Source organism: Anabrus simplex, chromosome 3 (assembly GCF_040414725.1).
Source record: "Anabrus simplex isolate iqAnaSimp1 chromosome 3, ASM4041472v1, whole genome shotgun sequence".
Lineage (NCBI taxonomy): Eukaryota > Metazoa > Arthropoda > Insecta > Orthoptera > Tettigoniidae > Anabrus > Anabrus simplex.
Genome location: NC_090267.1, coordinates 377,451,928 through 377,474,956, shown reverse-complemented (window position 1 = coordinate 377,474,956; position 23,029 = coordinate 377,451,928). Strand labels below are relative to the sequence as shown.

At 40.9% G+C, this 23,029-nt stretch overlaps 1 protein-coding gene across 1 annotated transcript in view; it reads left to right on the top strand.

Annotated features, from left to right (window-relative positions):
• Dpp10 (Dipeptidyl peptidase 10) overlaps positions 1 to 23,029 on the top strand; it is a 355,670-nt gene that overhangs the window by 219,521 nt on the left and 113,120 nt on the right. Inside the window, exon 5 of the mRNA XM_068226855.1 lies at positions 21,902 to 21,954. Coding sequence (XP_068082956.1) covers positions 21,902 to 21,954 — 53 coding nt within the window. The remainder of the gene's footprint in view (positions 1 to 21,901; positions 21,955 to 23,029) is intronic.

The following is a 23,029-nucleotide window of genomic DNA, read 5'->3' as shown; positions in this document are numbered from 1 at the left end:
CAAGGGCCTTCATGGGCTGTACGGAGGTGACTTTGTCTGTCTTTTGTTTGTCCCATTCTTCACGTGTATTTATTTCTCTATTACTTGGTTATACGGATTTCTCGAAGCAAACATTTCCTCCCTTGAAGCAAAATCATACTTTGTAACTCGAATTTTGTGAAATATTAACTGTGTGATACGGCTTGTGACGAACAGGTGGTTTGTGGGGAACAAGTAACAAGTAAAGAAAGGGTTACAGTGATGCTGGAGGCTAATATTACTGATATGACGGAAACCGGACAACTGAAACTTCTAATGATCGGAAAATCGGCAAAGCATCGCTGTTTCTCGGGTGTGAATTAATTACTGATCACGTACGAAAGCAACCCCCGAAATAGCGGGTGACAAGCTCCATTTACGAATCTCGGCTACGTGGTACCGCCGAGAAGTTTCAACGTGAAGGAAGATTAACTGTAACAAACAGAAGAGACTAACGGTTTTTTTTTTCCCGAAGGTGTTAACCTAGGTATGTTTCCTGTTTCACTACTGTATGTACTGTATCCTGTCTTCTAAACAGTTCCTAAAATAAGTGTTATAATTAAAATGATGCCTTCAAATAGAGTTTGTATATTTTTAATTACTGTTAAAAATAATGTATTCGGTATAAACCCGTAGATACATATGATTCAATATTATGTGCTATACATGCTCAAAAACGATATTCTCTATATCTCAAAATTTCGATAACTCGAAATAAAATTTATCTCCCGAGTGCTTCGAGATATCGAGATTCCACTGTATTTAGTACCTGTTTTGGGGTGCCAAAGTTTGCTCATTTAAGCACCTCATAGAAAGGAGTAGCGGCGGGGCGGCTGGCCGGTTCATGTATCATGCTCTTACTACTCTCTCGCGCACACACACACACACACACACACACACACACACACACACACACACACACACACACACACACACACACAGAGACGAAATATATTAACTATAACAGATTCTTAATTGAAGTTTCAATTTCGTGTAGCTATTTCTAGCCGTGTGCATCCCTCGTTAGGCAGACCCTCCGATGAGGGTGGGCGGCATCTGCCATGTGTAGGTACCTGCGTGTTATTGTGGTCGAGGATAGTGTTATGTGTGGTGTGTGAGTTTCAGGGATGTCGGGGACAACACAAACACCCAGCCCCCGAGCCATTGGAATTAACTAATGAAGGTTAAATTCCTCGACCTGGCCGGAAATCGAACCCGGGATCCTCTGAACCGAAGGCCAGTACGCTGACCATTCAGCCAACGAGTCGGACTCAACTGAAGTGAAAATAATAATAATAATAATAATAATAATAATAATAATAATAATAATAATAATAATAATGTCGTGGAAGTCACCACGATACGAATCTAGGGTGCATCTGATCCCAGAAAGGACCAAATAAAATAATAATAATAATAATAATAATAATAATAATTTATGAGATAAACCAACTGAAACCAAATCCAGCTATGACTCAAATTTGTGCGTTCCATCTGCGGCATGCACAGGCCTCTCAGAAACTCAAAGTACTATGGAAAGAGAACTTACTGGAACACTGCTTTACACCGAAGTACCTGGGAGTTATGCTGGATCGCACATTAACATATAAGAAACATTGCCAAAACTTAAAACAAAAGATAACTGCTAGAAGCAACATTCTACGCAAATTGTTAGGAACAAGTTGGGAAACACGACCATAAACAATTAGAAAATTAGCTCTAGTTCTATGCTACTCTTCAGGGGAGTATGCCTCCCCAGCTTGGTACAGGTCAGCCCATAGGAAGCAGGTCGACATCGCTCTCAACGAAAGTTGCAGGATCATTACCGGATGCTTGAAACCTACATCCATTGAAAAGATCCAACTTATAGCTGGTATTGCTCCCGGTGAGCATCGTAAGGATTTAGCAGCTAACAAAGAAAGGCTCCAATCATCTACTTCAGAAGCGCATCCTCTCTATGGATACCACCCAGCCACAGGGAGGCTAAAATCTAGAAGTTTTCTCCGCACATCAGTTAAGCTTGAGGGGAAAGCACAGAATGCTAGGATCAAAATGTGGAAAGAAAGAATCAACCACCTTTCCAGCTGGATAGAGCCGAAGGAAAGTCTTCCATGTGGACATCAGGAGAAGTGGGCAATGCGGAAAACCCTTAACAGACTCCGTACAGAAGTCGACAGAACAAAAGTAAATTTGCGGAAGTGGGATTTCTCAAGCGATTCATCACTTCGTGATAGCGGAGAGCAGCAGACGATCCAACATCTACGTCAGTGTGTTTTATGTCCTTCAACGTGCACTATGAAAGACTTGATTGCTGCCTCTCCCAACGCTATTGACGTCGCCCAATACTGGGCAAGAATCATGTAACTCTCGAATTGTTGCTTTATCAGTGATTTTTTGTAAAATAGACCTGTATATTTGCATAGTAGGAATGTAGATATGAGTTTTAAATATATGCATGTAAAGTTGGTACATCTGACACTAATAAAGAAACAATAATAATAAATGCATCCTAGGAAAGATCCTAGGGGAATGGAGATCGAGAATGACTGAAAATTAAACTCAGAAATGGGCAGAGGGATTGGAGAGAGAAAGAACGAGAGAGAGGGCGGGGGAGAATGTCCTAATATTGGGCTGTCTAGCCTTTCCAGATAACGACGTTCTGGTAACAGAAAACCCTCGCACAGCCAAGAATCAAGCAGAAGACCTACAGGATTAAGAACTCTTAAAGAAACAACACTCAGACTCAAACAAAGATGACACGGAGAGAATTGTAACACAATTTGTGAACATCCATCGCATTAATAAATTTAAAAACCTGGGAGATTTCTCACTCCTAATGGAAACGAAAAGGAGCCAGTGAAAGAGGGTGAGGAGGATGAAGATTGTCTTGAATATATCGTAATACTTCTAAGTCCAAGTCCATCTCCATTCAGCAATATTAAGACATTACTGCACTGTGGTCAGAACGGAGTGCCTTTATAGAGCGAGAACACAGACAAGGGTGGGAGACTCAGTTCTTCAACAAAAGTGAAAGAAGTTTCCTTCGAAAACTCTTGGGTCCAAAATAGACGCAAAATGACCAACATATTTTCTGGTTGAGTTCAAACCAGGAACTCCATAAAACCATCGAGTATTGAGAAGATGAGTGGCTTAAAAATCGAGCTACGAAGTCTGTCATACAGAAAAACATTTTACAAAAGTGATTTCCTTATCACAGAGAGAAGCCAATGTTTTTGTTGCAATATGAAGCATCAAGAAACGTAAGGGGGAAGGATTTTGTATTATATAAGTACTTCGGAGTTCTTGGGATTTTATAACTGAACTATTTTATCACTGTCGAATTCTACGAATTTCATTAAATATTTTTAAAAGATTGAGGTTTTCAGGCAGATTGTCCCATGTGATCTCAATCAAGTTACAAAACTGCTACAATGATACTAATTCCTCATAATGGAAATGGATCTCGCTTTCCATTCTTCTCTTTAATAAGAGCTCATTATCTGTCCTCATCGACTACAAAGCAATGGCTGATGCACAAGCTTTGTTCTTCTCACCGATCGATGTTAAAATGAAAGTCTTACTACTCCGACGTATAAAGGATTTTGGATGTGATTTACGCCTCTTAAGCTGTAGGCCTGGAGCTGTCATGTCACTGACTTGCATGTCTCTTTTTTTTTCGTCGCAACGACACAGACAGTTCTTATGGTGACAGTGGGATAAGAAAGGGGTAGGAGTGGGAAGGAATCAACCGTGACCGCAATTGAGGTAGAGTCCCAACAATTGCCTAGTGTGAAAATTGGAAACCACGGAAAACCATCTTCAGGGCTGCTGACAATGGAGTTCGAACCCAGTATCTCCCGAATAAAAACTGATAGCTACGTGACGCAAACCGTGTAGCCGCTTGCTCGGTACTTCTCATGTTAATACTTTCATACAACATAAACCTTTTCACACATTTCGTTTGTCTGAAATGAACTGTCGGATAAAATTTTATTCTACTCCAGATTAAATGGAACTGTATATCCTGCTTTCCTCGTTACTTCCGTCACTACTAGTAACGGAAGGGACCAAGTCTATGTGCCGCTCAAAGTCACGAAGCACGCTCCTCACTACCACCCTCGCGACCAGAATTCGAAACTTTCTTTTCTTTTCTGCTTGCTTTTACGTCGCACCGACACAATTAAGGTACAGCCCCAGCATTTGCCTGGTGTGAAAATGGGAAACCACGGAAAACCATCTTCAGGGCTGTCGACAGTGGGGTTCGAACCCACTATCTCCCGATTACTGGATAGTGGCCGCACTTAGGCTACTGCAGCTATCAAGCTCGGTTCAAAACTTTCCGTCTGGATGAAAAGCATCCCAGATGATGATTATGTTTTTTTTTTTTTTTTTTACTATTTTGCTTTAGATCACTCCGACACAGATAGGTCTTATGCTGACGATGGTAGGCTACATGAAAGGGCTAGGAGTGGAAAGGAAGCGGCCATGGCCTTAATGTATAGCCCCAGCATTTGCCTGGTGTGAAAACGAGAAACCACGGAAAACCATTTTCAGGGCTGCCGACAGTGGGACTCGAACCCACTATCTCCTGAATACTGTGTACTGGCCACACTTAAGCGACTGCAGCTATCGAGCTCCGTGATGATGGTGATGATACATCTCTTCAATCAGAATATTTCGTAGGATAATGGCTCGTTTACGCACCCGAATATCTATTGAAATAGCTCTTTTGTGAAAGCGCTCTTAAATGCCAAGTGACTGTGCCGGGTAACCAATTTGCATTCTCGACTATCGAATCCGAGATTCTCTCAAATGTACATTTTTCAGACAGCCTCACACATTTAAATGGTCTCCTGGACTTATACTAACTGGTTAAGACAGCTCAGGACTTGTTGCACTGAACGGACACACAACATATTGTTATAATACATCACGCGGAAAAGCACGTCGCACAGAGACAAACAGGTCTTATGGCGTCGGCCAACTCGCTCCGTACGCGGAAAAACAGCTGGCTGAGTTGCACTGTACGCTAACTGCTCGTTCCCTTTTCACAAAGAAAATTTGATAATTCTTAAATGAATAAGGTAGAGGAAGTATCGGCACGTTATAAAGATTTCTTTCCAAGGACAAAATTTCAGCACTCTGACATCAATTAAAATATGATCGTTGAAGAGACACTAAATGCATAACATAATTAATATATAATAATGTTATTCAAGAGGATAAAATTAAGTACGATGTAATTCAACCCATTTGGGAGTACACATTTTGAACAATATGTTGCTCGTCCTTGACTTATATCTATGTACTATAGTATAATTGCAAAAACCCACTGACTCACTCTTCACCGTTTCTCCGAAACTCTAATTTAAGAAATACAAATTCCGCTCGATGGTTGCTCTTATGTGTTAGGTGGTGACTAAAAAGGGGTTTAAAGAAAGCTCCTCCCATAAGGGGATGAAACGGGGGACAAAACATGAAAACCAAATTATTTATTCCTCCAAACCAGTTAGAGTCACAAAGTTTAAATTTCACATAATTGTTGCTCTTTTATGCCTTAGATGTTATGTAAGACCAGGACTGAAAAATGTCATCCCTCAGAGGCATAAAAGAGGGTTAAGACCCGAAAATAAAAATACCGATTCCTCCTAAACCGTTTGACTTACGAACTCGAAATTTCACTTCATGTTTGGTAATTTCTGTCCTAAATGTTATTCAAGAAATGTTTTAAAGTGTTCCACCCCAAGGGAGTTAAAATAAGGTTCGATTTGAAAACAGAAATATTCATTTGTGAAACCCGTCTAATGTACGAGGTTAAATTTCACGTGATTGTTGCTCTTCCGTGTCTTAGGTATTCAATAAGAAATGGTCTCTAAGCATTCCATGCCTAAGGAGTTTGAATGTGGGTTAAAAGGGATAAGAAAACTATCCATTTGACGTGAGGATTTAAAATTCACATTATGGTAACTCCTATAACCTAAATGTTGAATAAGACAGGATCTGAAGAACTGAATCCTCAGGGGGTTATATAGGGGTTAAGACCAAGCAACAAAAATATGCAATATTCCGAAAACATGTGATGCACGATGTTGAAATTTCCAAAGTATTAAATGAGAAATATTTTAAAACATTATTTCCCTACAATTTTTAAAGGACGGTTTGTTCCGAAAACAAAAATAAATATTAATTCCTTCGAAACAGTTTGACATTTTAATTTTTTATTTATTTAATCCGTTTACACGCCAGGGTTGGTTTTTCCCCCCGGCCTCAGCGAGGGATCCCACCTCTACCTCCTCAAGGGCAGTGTCCTGTAGCGTGAGACATTGAGTCTGGGGATACAAGTGGGAAGCAGCACCAGTATCTCGCCCAAGCGGCCTCACCTGCTATGCTGAACAGGGGCCTTGGGAGGGGGGGGAGGGGGGATGGAAAGATTGAATGGGATAGACAAGGAAGAGAGAAGGAAGCGGCCGTGGCTTTAAGTTAGATACCATCCTGCCATTTGCCTGGAGAAGAAGTGGGAAACCACAGAAAACCACTTCGAAGATGGCTGAGGAGGGAATAGAACCACCTCCTACTCAGTTGACCTCCAAAGGCTGAGTGGACCCCGTTCCAGCCCTCATACCACTCTTCAAATTTCGTGGCAGAGTCGGGAATCGAACCCGGGCCTCCGGGACTGGCGGCTAGTCACACTAGCCACTACATCACAGAGGCGGACATTTATTTTTCATTTCATTCAATTTCATTTTGGTCACTTCTGTGCCCTTGGTGTAAAATAACACATACTTTTAAACATTCCGTCTTTCACAGGAATTCATCGTAACATTCCATTTTCGGGCACAAGAAATTAATTGAAAGGCGCAAGAACTATTCGTAGAATATATGAATTGGTCGGCAGAAATGTTCCCTTAAACAACAACCAAACCGCTGAAGATGTCGAAAATATTTTCCCACTTTCATTAATGGTAATTAAGTGTTCATGCTAAATACGATGTTAAAGGTTCAAAAACATAAAAGATATCACATTTTATTCATCAAAACTGCCGAAAGACCACCTGGAATGCATAAGAACTTCGATTGTCAACAGAAAGTGATTCACTCGCAACGTATTATTTTCGATAAAACAATTTACCGAATATTTGAAAACTACATCCCTGAATTTTCATCACAAACAATCACATAAACCAGGTTCAGAAAGAAGTATAGTGGCATTTAAAAAGTAAAGGAGCACTTTCAACAATTTAAAATCATTATAAAAAATACTTTCGATCACAAACTAAAATAAAACTATTTCATGTACTGAAATATTTTGCATACAAATTTTGTGTCTAATATTCATCCACTCCTCTTTTGTTACTACATCTGTTAGGATTTTCTCTTAGCTAAGACGACAATCGTGTTGATTAATAGTTAAAACGCATTTACTGAAGTATATTTATACAAATAATGGGCATTAATGAAATCGTAACATTTCATAAATCTCCCTGGGATCATCAGCCGCAATATTTTTAAAAGAATACAAGATATTCTCTTAAAAGTAGGATTATGAATCACAAACAACACAAAGATGATAAATATGTCAGTTATCGTTTGCTAACTCACCACTTGAATTTCTTGTTATCCATAAAGTCACACGCTATTTACGACGAAGCAGCTTTGAAGGACAACGCGAACGGACATAGCCACGCGGTAACACTCACGAACTGGACCACACTGAGTTCAAAGATTTGACAGAGCTACCCCTGTTGACGTCCTTAGCCAGTCAGGTGACACCTGTAAGTAGGTGACGTAGCGAAGAGCGTTGGATACACATGCTTGTCCTCGTAACTAACAGAAGACTGCAACAAACGCACAAATAACGGAGAGGCGGATACATTAAACACGAAATCATGTGTAAGAAATATGTTAATACTTCAATGCATGAAACAATGTATCTTTCTTTCTTTCTTTCTTTCTTAATCCTTTTACCCTCCGGGGTTGGTTTATCCCTAGGCCTCAGTGAGGGATCCAACCCCTACCACCTCAAGGACAGTGTACTGGAGCGTGAGACTTCGGGTCGGGCCGAAAGTGGGAAGGAGGATCAGTACCTCGCCCAGGCGGCTTCACCTGCTATGCTGAACAGAGGTCATGTGTGTGGGGGGGGGGGGAGAAGACTGGAAGGGATAGACAAGAACTAAGGGAGGAAGCGGTCGTAGCCTTAAGTTAGGCACCATCCCGGCATTTGCCTGGAAGAGAAGTGGGAAACCATAGAAAACCACTTCCAGAATGGCTGAGGTGGGAATCGAAACCCCTCTACTTTTTTTGCTAGTTGTTTTACGTCGCACCGACACAGATAGGTCTTACGGCGACGATGGGACAGGAAAGGGTTAGGAGTGTGAAGGAAGCGGCCGTGGCCTTAATTAAGATACAGCCCCAGCATTTGCCTGGTGTGAAAATGGGAAACCACGGAAAACCATTTTCAGGGCTGCCGACAGTGGGGTTTGAACCTACTATCTCCCCAATACTGGATACTGGCCGCACTTAAGCGACTGCAGCTATCGAGCTCGGTGAAACCCCCTCTACTCAGTTGACCTCTCGAGACTGAGTGAACCCCGTTCCAGTCCTCTTAGCACTTTTCAAATTTCCTAGCAGAGCCGGGAATCGAACCTGGGCCTCCGGGAGTGGCAGTTAATCACACTAATCACTACACCACAGAGGAGATACCTATAGATTAATTTTGTTGTCATTTAAAGTATAATCTTCTCTGAACATTCTAGGTGGTAGAATGTGTTCTTGGATCAAAGCAGTTGCAAAAGCTACACAGATTTGTAATTGTTCGCCCTTATTGTTCACAGTTCACACGCATTATTTACTGAAAGGTGTTAAATGACAGGGAAGGATTCAGTTTGTGGGGAGGGAGGGCTGGATGAGGTGAAGCAAATATAACACAAAATTAGCATTCCTAAAATTACCCTAAAGTGATGCCAGTTGAGAAGGAACCTAATAGGATCATGTGTCAGGTAGAGAATACGAAACTGGATCAGGTAGGTAATTTCAAGTGCTTATGATTATTCTAGAGAGGTAGTATTGTAAGTGAAATTGTATTAATGTGTCAAGGTTATTATGTAAGGAGGAACAGAGCTCTCGGAGTCCGACTCCTTGGCTGAATGGTCAACGTTGAGGCTATCTGTTCGATTCTCGGGCGGGTCGGGGATTTTAATCGTGTCTGATTAATTCCTCTGGCTCGGGGACTGGGGTTTGTATTTGCCCAACACTCTCCTCTCCATACTCAGACAACACACTACACTAACACCACAGATACACGCAATAGTGATTATATCACTCCACAAAGAGTTGGCGTCAGGAAGGGCATCCGGTCGTAAAATAGGGCCAAATCCATATGTGCGACACAGTTCGCTCCCGTGACCCAACAGGTGTGGGAAAGGTGGTACGAAAAGATGAAGAAGAACAGAGCTCTCAGAAGAAATATCTTTACATCACTCGGTTTTCAACCGACTTTGCCGTACAGGAAAGAAATCTCGGTAGTCTCAGGATATATTATTCATGAACTAGATAGAGCAACAAGTATTGCTGGAACAAGCAGATAGTATCAGTGTCAGAAAGACACTCGCAATGAGGAGATAAACACTAATTCAGGAAAGAACTCGTTGGTAGATGCAGAGTGGGTCTCGGCACGTAAGTGGCCACGGCTGGTCCGTGGTCCAACAGCTCTGCATTCTGGCACGCCAACCGAGCAGAGGAGGGGAGGCCACGGCTTTGCCGTGGCTCTACGAGTCTGCATTCGGGAGACGGGACAGGGCTGGATCTAACGGCTGGCCCCAACCGTCGGCTGTCCTGAGAATGGTTTCCCGTGGTTTTCCATTCTCCTGCACTAAGGCGAATGCCGGGACAGTTCTTGGTATAGGCCACGGCCGCCAAATCCTCTCACCTTCTCCGTGCATCTCTTTCACCGTCACAAATGTCCGACTCGTTGGCTGAACGGTCAGCGTCCTGACCTTCGGTTCAGAGGGTCCCGGGTTCGATTCCCGGCCGGGTCGAAGATTTTAACCTTAATTGGTTAATTCCAATGGCACGGGGGCTGGGTGTATGTGTTGTCTTCATCATCATTTCATCCTCATCACGACGCGCAGGTCAGCGTAAGGGATAGGTGAGGTGAATGGAGGAAGATAGCTTTGCTAGGACAATAACGGACTAGGCCATAAAGAGTAAGAAAAACAGTGAGAGATGAAGGTGACGATAGCCAAATAGAAAGACCTGCACCTGGCGAGCCGAACTCGTCCTGGGATATCCCGGCACAAAAAGCCATACGACATTTCATTTCATTTTTCGTCACACATCTTCCGGCCTGATAGACGACATCACTGTCTAAGAGGCCCACCTCCCCCTTCAGGGGAGGAATGAAAACATTTTAGTAGCAGTAGTAGTAGTAGTAGTAGTAGTAGTAGTAAAGAACTCGAGCTTGAGACAGAGACGAGCTCTGCATTCGGGAGACGAATGGGCCGGCCCCACCGTCGGCTGTTCTCAGAATGACTTTCTGTAATTTCTCATTCTCACTTTCTGAAAAATGCCGGGACAATTCCTATCATGTCACAGCCGATCCCTTCTCACCCTTCACCGCACCTCAAGTCACCGTTACACATCTCCTGACCAGAGAGATGGCGTCACTCTCAAAGTAACCACTAAAAGCGAAAGAAAAATTTCGACGGAGATGTGTATATGGATTGGTTTCAGCGTAAGGGATAGGTGAGGTGAATGGAGGAAGATAGCTTTGCTAGGACAATAACGGACTAGGCCATAAAGAGTAAGAAAAACAGTGAGAGATGAAGGTGACGATAGTCAAACGGAGTTTTTAATTATTTCAAGATAATAAGTGTAGTAAATGCTAAACGAAGCCACGGAGATTGTTGCAAAAGTGGATTATGGAGACGTACAGTCGAACATCAACTATCTTGGTGAGAAGTTAATTGGCGATGACACAGAGCCATCATGCTCATATCTAGAAACAATATTATTATTATTATGATTATTATTATTATTATTATTTTGCTAGTTGTTTTACGTCGCACCGACACAGATAGGTCTTACGGCGACGATGGGACAGGAAAGGGCTAGGAGTGGGAAGGAAGCGGCCGTGGCCTTATTTAAGGTACAGCCCCAGCATTTGCCTGGTGTGAAAATGGGAAACCACGGAAAACCATTTTCAGGGCTGCCGACAGTGGGGTTCGAACCTACTATCTCCCGAATACTGGATACTGGCCGCACTTAAGCGACTGCAGCTATCGAGCTCGGTATTATTATTATTATTATTATTACTATTATTATTATTATTATTATTATTATTATTATTATTATTATTATTATTATTATTATTATTATTATATGGCTTAATGGTTAGCCTGCTGGCCCTTGGACCAAGTGGGGTCCCGGGTTCGATTCCCGAGCGGGTCGAGGATTTTAACCTTCATTGGTTAATTGCGGTGGCTGGGGGGCTGGGTGTGTATGCCGTCTTCATCATTAGAATTCATCACAGGTAGAGCCCCATCCTCATAGACGCCTATACGGCGTCAACTCGAAAGACCTGCACCACGCCCCTTCAGAGACCACACGCTATTATTATTATTATTATTATTATTATTATTATTATTATTATTATTATTATTATTATTATTATTATTATTATTTATGGCCTTTGGTCATCGAAGTGTGGTCCGGCTCCATGGCTAAATGGTTAGCATGCTGGCCTTTGGTCCAGAGGGTCCCGGGTTCGATTCCCGACAGGGTCTGGGATTTTAACCTTAATTGGTTAATTCCAATGGCTCGGGGACTGGGTGTGTGTGACGTATTCAGCATTAGTAATCATCCTAGGTAGGGCCCTCATCTTCACAAACATGCAGGTCACCTAATAGGCCGTCTACGAGAAAAAGACACCGCGCCGGGACTCTCCGGAGGCCATACGCCATTATTATTATTATTATTATTATTATCGAAGTGTGAATTTTGAGTTAACACCATCTGGCTATCTACGTGTCAATTTCGAATATCCGTTTTCACCAATATGTCACGCCGCTGTAGACTGTGGTGGTAAAGGAGATACTCACCGCGCTACCCCATCACCGCAGTTAACTGTAGTTAACGCTCCACGTAGAGAAATTGAGAAGTCTTTGTACACAGATTGGAATGCCGAAATGATCTTCTAGAATGAGTTCCTAATGAGGCCATCAAGGTTGTGTTAAATAACGACACAGCGTGCTACGGATATTTCCGTTTTCTAAAGCCCATCAACCTCGGCTGGGATCTAACTCATTATCTTGGTAACAAGTCGTTATTTTGTTAACCTCTCAGCTGTCGGCGTCAGCTATTATTATTATTATTATTATTATTATTATTATTATTATTATTATTATTATTATTATTATTATTATTATTATTATTATTATTATTATTATTATTATTATTATGTCAATCACCTGTGGGTTGCGATTACACAACTTCCATCTTTTCTCAAGTTTTCTATCTCTTCCCTCTTTCGCCAGTACTCCACCCGTTAGCTTATTCGTGCTCGTTCTTCTGCCGAAAATCCTTTGTTCTTTCTCGTTTTGTTGTCGGAAAGATCCTTCACCTCCGCAACCTTTCTCCTGAAGACTTCTCTGTTTCGTAATTCTTCTGCCCTGATTCCACACTTTTCTAGATTCCGATGGACTCCTTTCGCCCATCGGACTTGCGTTTTCCTGTTCTCGTAACTCCACTTTAACTTCTTCCATTTTCTATAGATTTCAATCATGATTTTACAGTGATGTGAACATTAGATTAAATATCATAAATATCATTACATTTTAGCAACAGAATAGGACTCTGATTTAGTAATATGAGACTGGTTTCTCTGGATATTAAAATACGATTTTCCTGTCCTATAATTCAGAGTTTTGATAGTTCAAATCCTAACGCTTATCACCCTTTTGTATTATACATCTTCTTGCGCTGCCACAAAGACAAAGAGTGCCATAATCAATAGATAATATTTCACGGAAGATTTTTTAATAGTTAAATGAAAACAGGGTAGCTTCATAGTGTTTGTTAGGGTCCCTAGGTGAGGTTTCTGAAAATGGCTATCGACCCCTTTAATGCGGTGGTAACAATTGAAGCGGAAAAATGGAAATATGTATTATTCAGAGATCAGATGTTCAGTTATAGTCTCTAAGCATGGCCAATCTGAATGCAGCTTCTCCTCGAAACTTTCCATATGCACTTCCGGCAAATGCGAGAATGGCACTTTATTTCTGCAATACCTTCCACCTCAAAATTGATTGCACGTACAAAGCGTAACTTAGGACAAAATAAAACACGAGCAATCAGACGTTATGATGATGATTGTCTTAAAAGGGAAAAAATGAGAATATCAGTCCTGCCTCTGAACATGAATAATAATTGTACCTTCCCTGGCCATTTATGACAGTGACCAAGAACATTTAAGCTTTCCTAAAGCTTTCTTCCCCAATGGCTATATGGCACTAGTGTCTATTTTCTGGCGATATCTAGTGGGCTAAGGCCAAATTAATTTCAGAAGATATTTCATTTGTTGTAGTTGGTAAACCTTATTTTCTGGTTATGTGCCGAAGTTGTCAACACTTCACCTGGTTCCTCCTCTAATGTGGTATGCCTATCACATGCTTGTGACTAAGTTCTCTAGCCAATCAAAACCCTGGGGAGTGTATGGAAATTCAGCCTATCAGCGCTCTGGATTTTTTTTTAATCTAGAACTTTCCCATGCGCGGCTATTTAAGGAGAGCGCTTTAGGTCCGTCTTGTCTGATTTGCTCCGGTTAGTGAGAGTGCGACTTGACGGAGGTTAGAGGGGACCAGGAGGCAGGACGTGGCCGGCTTGAAGAAGATCCAACACTAAAAGTAATGGCAGAATTTAATTAACATGTGATTGTGCCGGCGTGTGTTTTGAGGGGAAGATTTCAGTATTCTTAAAATCTAATGTGTAATCTTTTTTGGGCTGAAATGTAGGACCTTCTGCGCAGTCTTCGGAATAGATTTATATTCCCAACTGGGAAAATATTTAATGTAAGGGAGCACGAGTGGTGACCCTCAGAACTCTCCCCTTCTACTTTTGAGCTGGGTGAATAAAGTTTTCAACCTCTGAATTTTGAAAATTTGTCTCGGCCCTTAAATGTTTCCCTTTAGTCACCGTTTTTAGCATAGGATTATCCTCTGTGTATTTGGGCCTTAATCCCACTTAGGTTCTTGTTGTTCCCGAACGTTCTTCTAAGGAGTGCTGGTGCTTCGTCTTTCGTTAAGGGCAAGTTTGTGTTACCCTTTTTCTTCCTCCATAAGGCCTAGTAGAATGGGTAACAATACCACTGTATATTTCTTACGGTTTTTCGTGTAACCGTGTCTACGTTTAGGTTCCCTTTGGGAACAGTACTTTTCCTGGTTCTGAAACTTTGTAACAGGTAAGCCATATATTAGCACTATAAAGTGCGGTCACCCTAGTGGTTGCCAGTGTAATTTAAATTGTAAATAACAACTGATCGCTTGATTGAGGCTAGCATCTATGTATTTTGGAGCTCAGACTTCATAATGAGTACCTGTTCGGAACAACTATGCTCTTTCAAATGTAGTTTAACGACTGGAAGTTTCTCCCAGTTACACTTGTACCTGATTAAGGACTTCTAAGCCGTTATTTAATGTGACTATCCTCAAGCAAAATTGCAAACATTTCTTGTTATATCATTAAATTACTCTATCTGAATTTTAAGAAAGGAAAAAATACAATTTCCACTTTTTGTTAAAGTAAATGTTTCCTCTAAGTGATCCCCTATCCAGCCCTTCAATCCAGGCGCTTTCTGTTCCTCTGAGAGCCATGGAAACACTGTAATAATTATAATAATAATAATAATAATAATAATAATAATAATAATAATAATAATAATAATAATAATAATAATAATAATAATTTCGTGTGGCTATTTCTAGCCGGGTGCATCCCTTGTAAGGCAGACCCTGCGATGAGGGTGGGCGGCATCTGCCATGTGTAGGTAATTGCGTGTTATTGTGGTGGAGGGTAGTGTTATGTGTGGTGTGTGAGTTGCAGGGATGTTGGGGACAGCACAAACACCTAGCCCCCGAGCCATTGTAATTAACCAATGAGGGTTAAAATCCCCGACCCAGGCGGGAATTGAACCCGGGACCCTCTGACCGAATGCCAGTATGCTGACCATTCAGCCAACGAGTCGGACATAATAATAATAATAATAATAATAATAATAATAATAATAATAATAATAATAATAATAATAATAATAATAATAATTTAGTGTGGCTATTTCTAGCCGGGTGCATCCCTTGTGAGGCAGACCCTCCGGTGAGGGTGGGCGGCATCTGCCATGTGTAGGTAATTGCGTGTTATTGTGGTGGATGGTAGTGTTATGTGTGGTGTGTGAGTTGCAGGGATGTTGGGGACAGCACAAACACCCAGCGCCCGAGCCATTGAAATTAACCGATGAAGGTTAAAATCCCCGACCCAGCCGGGAATCGAACCCGGGACCCTCTGAACCGAATGCCAGTACGCTGACCATTCAGCCAACGAGTCGGAAATAATAATAATAATAATAATAATAATAATAATAATAATAATAATAATAATAATAATAATCATAATAATCATCATCATCATCATCATCATCATCATCATCTACTGTCTCAGCTACCACGTGCAGGCATTTTTATTTGACGCCATCTAGGCTGCCTACACGTTAATTTCTATTTTATGTTTTACTCCGCCAGATGGCAGAGTGCATCGGATCTCTTCTGGACGACCTATGGTTGATTATTAATTAACTTTGTCGGGTGAACGCCAAAGTGTCACCAGATATCGTTTAAATGCATCCATCATGGAGTGTCGAATGGATTTTGCTCTGTCCTTCAAAAACCGGACTCCCTCTGCCAGGTTTGAACCCATGATCTTGCGATCCGGGGAACGAGACTCTATCACTGATTGTCCCTGACGGGTCAGAAAACTTCCGCACACATACAAATATTGTGCGAAAAATATCTCCAAAAATCAAAACCCGTGATAATGGGTTCAGAAAAATGACAATGGAAATATGGACCAACCCCCCCAACTCACAATTTTCATCCAGATTCAATTGGGGCACGATAACGCGATTTCATTTTAAACGACATCTGTGGTCCACCTTCATTTTAAAATGCCTCGAAAGGAGCCCTACGATGCTTTAAATCACTGTTATGTTGCGAAACTCATGTTTCGATGTCTGAACTGCCGGGCTGAGTGGCTCTGACGGGTAAGGCGCTGGCCTTCTGATCTTAACTTGGCAGGTTCGAACCTGACTCAGTTCGGTGGTATTTTAAGGTGCTCAAATACGTCGGCCTCGTGCCGGTAGATTTACTGGCACGTAAAAGAACTCCATCGGAACTAAATTCCGGCACCTTGGCGTCTCCGAAAACCGTTAAAGTAGTTAGTGGGACGTAAAGCTAATATCACTATTATTATTATTATTATTATTATTATTATTATTATTATTATTATTATTATTATTATTATTATTATTATTATTAAAAGAACTACCAAAACTGGAGATCGATTTTTTTGTACGAATGCAAAACTTTATCGTTTTAGACATTAAACGGGGAACTGAGACCAAAATGAACATCTATGGAGATTCTCACCTGATAAATTATGGTTACGAAACTATATTACGGTACTTTCCCCCAGTTCACTATGAATGAGAATTTCAGGTTGGATGGTTGGGTGTGTCGATCTCCTGATGGTCAATGATCATTGGAAGACATTTTTCGTACACAAAGTATACAAACAAAGAACGTACAGTCATGATGTCCAAAGTCTCCATATTCATTAACAATATACTTCAAATGCATAACCGGACTGATTAACTCAGACGGTAGACAGCTAGACTTCTGAGCCTGAATTGACGGTTCGATCCTGGCTCAGTTCGGTGGTACTTGAAGGTGCTCAAATACGTCAGCCTCGTGTCGTTAGATTTACTGGTACGTAAAATTACTCCAGCAGGACAAATTTCCGGCACCTTGGTGTTTCCGAAAACCGTTAAAGTAGTTAGTGGGACGTAAAACTAATATCATTACTATGATTATTATTATTATTATTATTATTATTATTATTATTATTATTATTATTATTATTATTATTAAAAGAACTGTCAAAAATTGGGACGTGAAAACCATGTCAATGCATAGAGGAGAATCGGGTAATATGGAATAGTCGGGCAATATGGAATACCACAATATCTTGCCTGTAACGTACTCCTCTCAGGTGGAAACTCGTCGAATTACGGTAAATGTTCTCATGATGCTTTGTATTCAGTTTCGACATGCTCGTGAGTGAGGTTAGTGCGTGGAGCAAGAATATTCGTTTTTCATACTTGAAAAGTTTTTGCAGGTAATTCTTTTAAAGCTTGTATTAATTACCAACACTGAGTTTAGTCCTGGGAAATCCAATGTTACATATTGTACAAGAGTTGCTTCTATTGCTACACCAGTGTAACTTCCTTGTTGTGCAAAGTAATGGCATGACGAATCCTTTAATTCAAACATGGTGTGTCGGGATATATGGAATACTGTTTTAGTTTCAAAGTAAAATGAGGTTTAAAATTAATTGAAATTAATTGCATTAATCCTGGTATATTATAACATTTAACTACCTATAGATCTCAGTTTCTGCATCTGTGACGTTTGTCACTGAATGAACAAGTGACTGTAAAAAGAAAACTCTGAATAATTAGTGTATACAGATTATCATTTAAGTTAATAACCAATTTTATTCTTTCGATTTTTTAAAATTTCTGTACGTCCACTTGTAAGAACGTTCCTTAAATATAACTGAAAGAATTTATTGAAGCTGTATTTTAATTTACATATTATTTACCCTACTATTCCATATTAGCCGACTATTCCGTATTACCCACCAAGTGCAACTTTTTGAAAGAAATAATTTTGACGTGAAGACAATAACAATTTACAATTTAAAAATATAGAGAATCTCGGCTAATTATTTGAATTTTCAAACCATATTTATTTATATTTCATAACTGATTTCGGTAAGAAGTTATACTGCCAAAAGTAAATGGTATTCCATATTACCCGATTCTCCTCTACACTAATTTAACACAGGTTAAAAGGCATACTTACACTTATGCTGATAACGATTTTTCTTTTGGCTCTTTAGTGCAGGGATTGTCCAAGGACATGTTCTGTTTGCCAGTTCTTTTCCCGGTACACCCCAAGGTGAACTATGCCCTTGTGTGGGAGTACTTTCTGTGAGTGCAGGTGTAATTGTACGAATGGTGTTGAAGCGGCTATGGCCTTAGGAAAGGTATCATTCGGATTTTGTCCGAAGTTGGAAGGGAAGATCACAAAAAATCATTTCTGGGATGGCCAACGTAGAAGGTTCGAGCCCATCTATCTCCCGAGTACAGAATTAACAACCATAACTGTCCATGCCGCAACGCAGCGGTTATATATAACAACGATGAAACAGGAAATTAACGAAATCTGGCCTTGGACGAGTGGCATTTGTTCGCAGCTGACTCGGGCCAAAATAAAGCCAGAAAAGGACTGTTAAAACTGTTTGAATTTTGTGGTGAACGTGTAGCTCCTTACCAGAAGCACCACTTCCGGGGCTCATTACTACTACTGGCGCAACCGAACCTCTGGTTTCTATGGTGACACAATTTTAAAATGTGTATTTGCCGTCATGTATTATAATGTCCAGTACATTTCAGCTACGCTGCTGCGTGGCCCTCTTTTAATAACAATCCTAAAGCTGACGGATTCTGTATGTCTGGTGTTCAATCTGGAAGGAGCAGACACGTCTTTAGCAAGGTTGGCAGCTAGTACTAATTAAATTAAGACTACATCGTAATGAAGGAATTACAGCGGAGTGCGAACCTACATGGGAGGTGATGAAACAAGGCACTTTGTAGGACAGTTGGTGAAGATTATGAAGCATAAATGTATGAACATAGAAACTAATGTAGACTTGTGGAGTGTAAGAGAGATACAAATACATTATTGTTACTTTAAAGGGCTAAGAACTCGATCATCTGTTCAAAACGTGTTTAACATGCACTTTACATTTCAGACTAAAATAATATAGGGATCAAAGCCGTTGAATTTACACTGGCTATTTGAGAAAACTCAATTCAACTTGCTGAGAATAAAAGGCGCAAACTCCAAACCCAAAGTAGACATGATAACTTAATGTACACATTTTTTCTGCCGGGCTGAATGGCTCAGACGGTTGAGGCGTTGGCCTTCTGACCCTAACTTGGCAGGTTCGATCCTGACTTATTCCGGTGCGAGTTGGCCGTGTAGTTAGGGGCGCGCAGCTGTGAGCTTGCATCCGGGAGATAGTGGGTTCGAACCCCACTGTCGGCAGTCCTGAAGATGGTTTTCCGTTGTTTCTCATTTCCACACCAGGCAAATGCTGGGGCTGTACCTTAATTATGGCCACGGCCGCTTCCTTTCCACTCGTATTCCTTTCCTATCCCATCGTCGCCATAAGACCTATCTGTGTCAGTGCGACGTAAAGCAACTAGCGAAAAAAAAAGAGCTTAGCTTAGGTGTTCAAATACGTCAGCCTCATGTCGGCAGATTTACGGGCACGTAAAAGAACTCTTGTGGGACAAAATTCTGGCACCTCGGGGTCTCCGAAAATCGTAAAAGTAGTTAGTGACGTATCTTCGGCTTGCCAGTTGCAATGAAACTGAGATACGAACATAAAGGACTGGCGTTCGAGAAAGGGTTGACGGATCCGCAGTAATTGTACCCCAACTCCACAACCCCTCTTCCTTACTAACATTCCCACCTCGGTGACCGTTGGTAGGAGGAGGGCATTGCTTCGCTGTGCTGCGAAATCGTATACGGTGCGTATTCCACTAGCTCCCTACTACATATTTAATCGTTTTCTGTTATTCGACTGATCATCACTGCTTTAGGATTCATACTTGGACCAGCTCTTGTACCCGTGCTTCACTATGGATTCCTACATTGTATAGGGAATTCTAGGTAAAATACTACAGGCCTACGCGTTGTGAGTAGGATTTTATTAGCATGTATTGCCCTTTAGCGTCATCCGAGAAGCACAATGTGGAAGTCACTATAGCCTACCTTGTTTCACATGTAAGCTCGGGGTGGAAGTTTTCATTACAATGGTAGGTCCCATTTCCTACTGCCGGTCACAGTCCAGTTTGGGTGTTTAGATTATAATGGCAAGGCCCCTTACCTACTTTCGGTCATACTCGACGTTGGAAATTCTCATTATATTGGCAGGGTTCCTTGCCTGCAGCCAGTCACTATTGAATCGTGTAGTGGTCATTATAAAGGTAGAACTCCTTGCACAGTGCTGTTCAAATTATGTTGTCCAAGGCTATTGTTGAAGTCACAATCGAGTTGGGAGTTTTCATTATAATGGCAGGCCCCCTTGCCTACTGCTGGTCACACTTGTCTTAGGGAGTTCTCATTAAAATGGCAGGCTCTCTTGCCTACATCCAGACACTATTGAATTCCACTGCAGTTCAAATAACGTTGCCCAAAGTTGTTGTTGTTGAAGTCACGATCGAGTTGGGAGTTTACATTATAATGGCAGGCCCCCTTGCCTACTGCCGGTCACACTCGGCTTAGGGAGTTCTCATTAAAATGGCATGCTCTATTGCCTACAGCCAGTCACTATTGAATGCCACTACAGTTCAAATAACGTTGTCCAAGATTGTTGTTGAAATAGGTTGTTTTATAAAAAATCCTTGTAAACTACATTTTTCGTTCGCCCCTTTGGCTGCAGAATCACAAGGCTCTCAGGAGAGCTTACATGTGAACAGGCCACATATAACTGGCCATGGGAAAACGGTCATTCCTTAAATCCACGCCAGTAACTTTAAAAGACTGTCTCTGAGCTTTGTTCATTGTCAGTGCGAAGCGTAGTTTAAGGGGAAATTGCAGTCGTCTGAATAGGACGTGGTAGTCGGACGGCATCGTAGTAAACTCTTAAAACCGTTGCCAGTTGTTACAAAATTGTTGTAGGTGTTAACAGTTCTTTAAGTAATTTAAACGAGTGTGTTATTCAAGCGGAGCGTATGCGTATCGCCTTCAAGCCCCCCCCCCAAAGCGTGACGTCATCAGAGGTACAGTACGGCCTGGACATTACGAAGGCAGTGGTTCTGCTCAATGGAGGGCGTGAATTCTGGAGTTGCAGTGCATCCATTATGATCATCTCTGATGGAGTTTGTAGTTTGAGTTATGATTGAGTGCATGGTAGCCTACTGTATGTTCCTTACAATATTTTATCAGAATATTATTTACCCTCTATGTAAGATACTAGTACGCCTCTTTAGTGATGCCTAGGTCATCTATGACAGCTGATGGCAGAGCTGTTGAGGATCCAAGCAGCCTTAGGGTTGAAGACTGAACATACATACATGTAAGATACAAACCCTATGGATATCAACAACAAACATAATATCTACAGGTTCAATTGTGTTTGAGAGAAGCATACATGCGAGGAACTTATATAACACCATACAATAATTCTTCTTTTGAACGACTGTATATGTTACTACACCTAAGTCAGCTGACTTTCTCTGGCATTTTGTTTATATTACAACTTCATACAATCACTGTCCATGTTTTTTTTTTTTTTTTTTTTTTTTTTTCCTAGTGGCTTTACGTCGCACCGACATAGGTAGGTCTTACGGCAACGACTGTCTATGATAAGTTACTGTAGTGTTTGTTTAGGTGTGAACAAAAAGTATGTGCTTCTTACGCTTGTTACATTAATGTTTATATTTAAAAATAGGAGGAATGTGTTTTAATACATGTCCATTGTGTTTCAGCTCTTCCGATTGTCCTACCTCGCGCAGTACATCGTATACGACATCGCAGCGGCGTAAGTACTTTCTTTTCTTATCCAAAAATTATAGGAATAAGAAACGGTTTGTCTTTAGAATATGATCCAGCAAAAATTCAATCCTGTTTCTATCTAATTTAATTATAAATGTGCCCATAAACAAGATCTGCCCTGCCTTCCGTAGCACACAAAGCCCATTAAGGGCGATACTGGTCGTATTGGTGGTGGCGGTGGTAGTGGTGATGGTTCTTATCGTTTTAACTAAAAATATAATTAGGCAACCATCCTCTCTAACAAGGAACAACTGTTTCTGTATGTTTCTCACCAACAAACGATAGAGTCATTTTCCACTTTCATTTCGCGCACTAAACTGATTTCTATTGTTTTTTGAAGAAGGGGTGTAGTTTAAAATTCGTAGTGTAGCTGCTCCAGAAATTTTTTCGCCACTTCATCTTTTTTCGTGATTTTTCTACTTTTCTACTTTTGATTCTTTACTTTTTCTTGAAGTGACTCAACCAAACAGTAGATGCGCTGATATTAGTTTGTCCCATTGAAATCTATCTTCCGCTTTAACATTCTTTCTTCTGCAAAGCGAGAAGATACTTTTTTTATACATCAGTTTATACATCACTTTTTTCCTATGTTAAACGGGACTTACTGCTATAGATTCTAGTTGTTTCTTCCACATGTACAGTAATCGTAGTGACTTCTTTAAACCAATGCTTTAATTCCTTTTTCTAATTTTCCCTGATTTTGTAGCTATTACTATTATGTTATCGGCATGAAACATTTTTGCGAAAGCCACTTTCTACCCGCCCTCCCCTCCTTATTTAACCGTAAATGTACATATTTCATTTTTTACGCAAGATCTACAGCATGTTTCACTTTTTTTCTGTGCACTGGAAGCACAGCTTGAACTGATAGATTTTTCAGGTGACTGGGGTGCCGCTTCACTGAATTGACGGGAGTCGGACTCGGGGCTCAAACTTGGATCCATAACACCTCTCGTACCTGGCCATGGCACTGCCTTGTCTTTCAGATAATGCTGATGAGGTATCGCTGATTCCACTATCATTTTTGCTACGATTATTTCACTCCAGACACGACTTAGAGA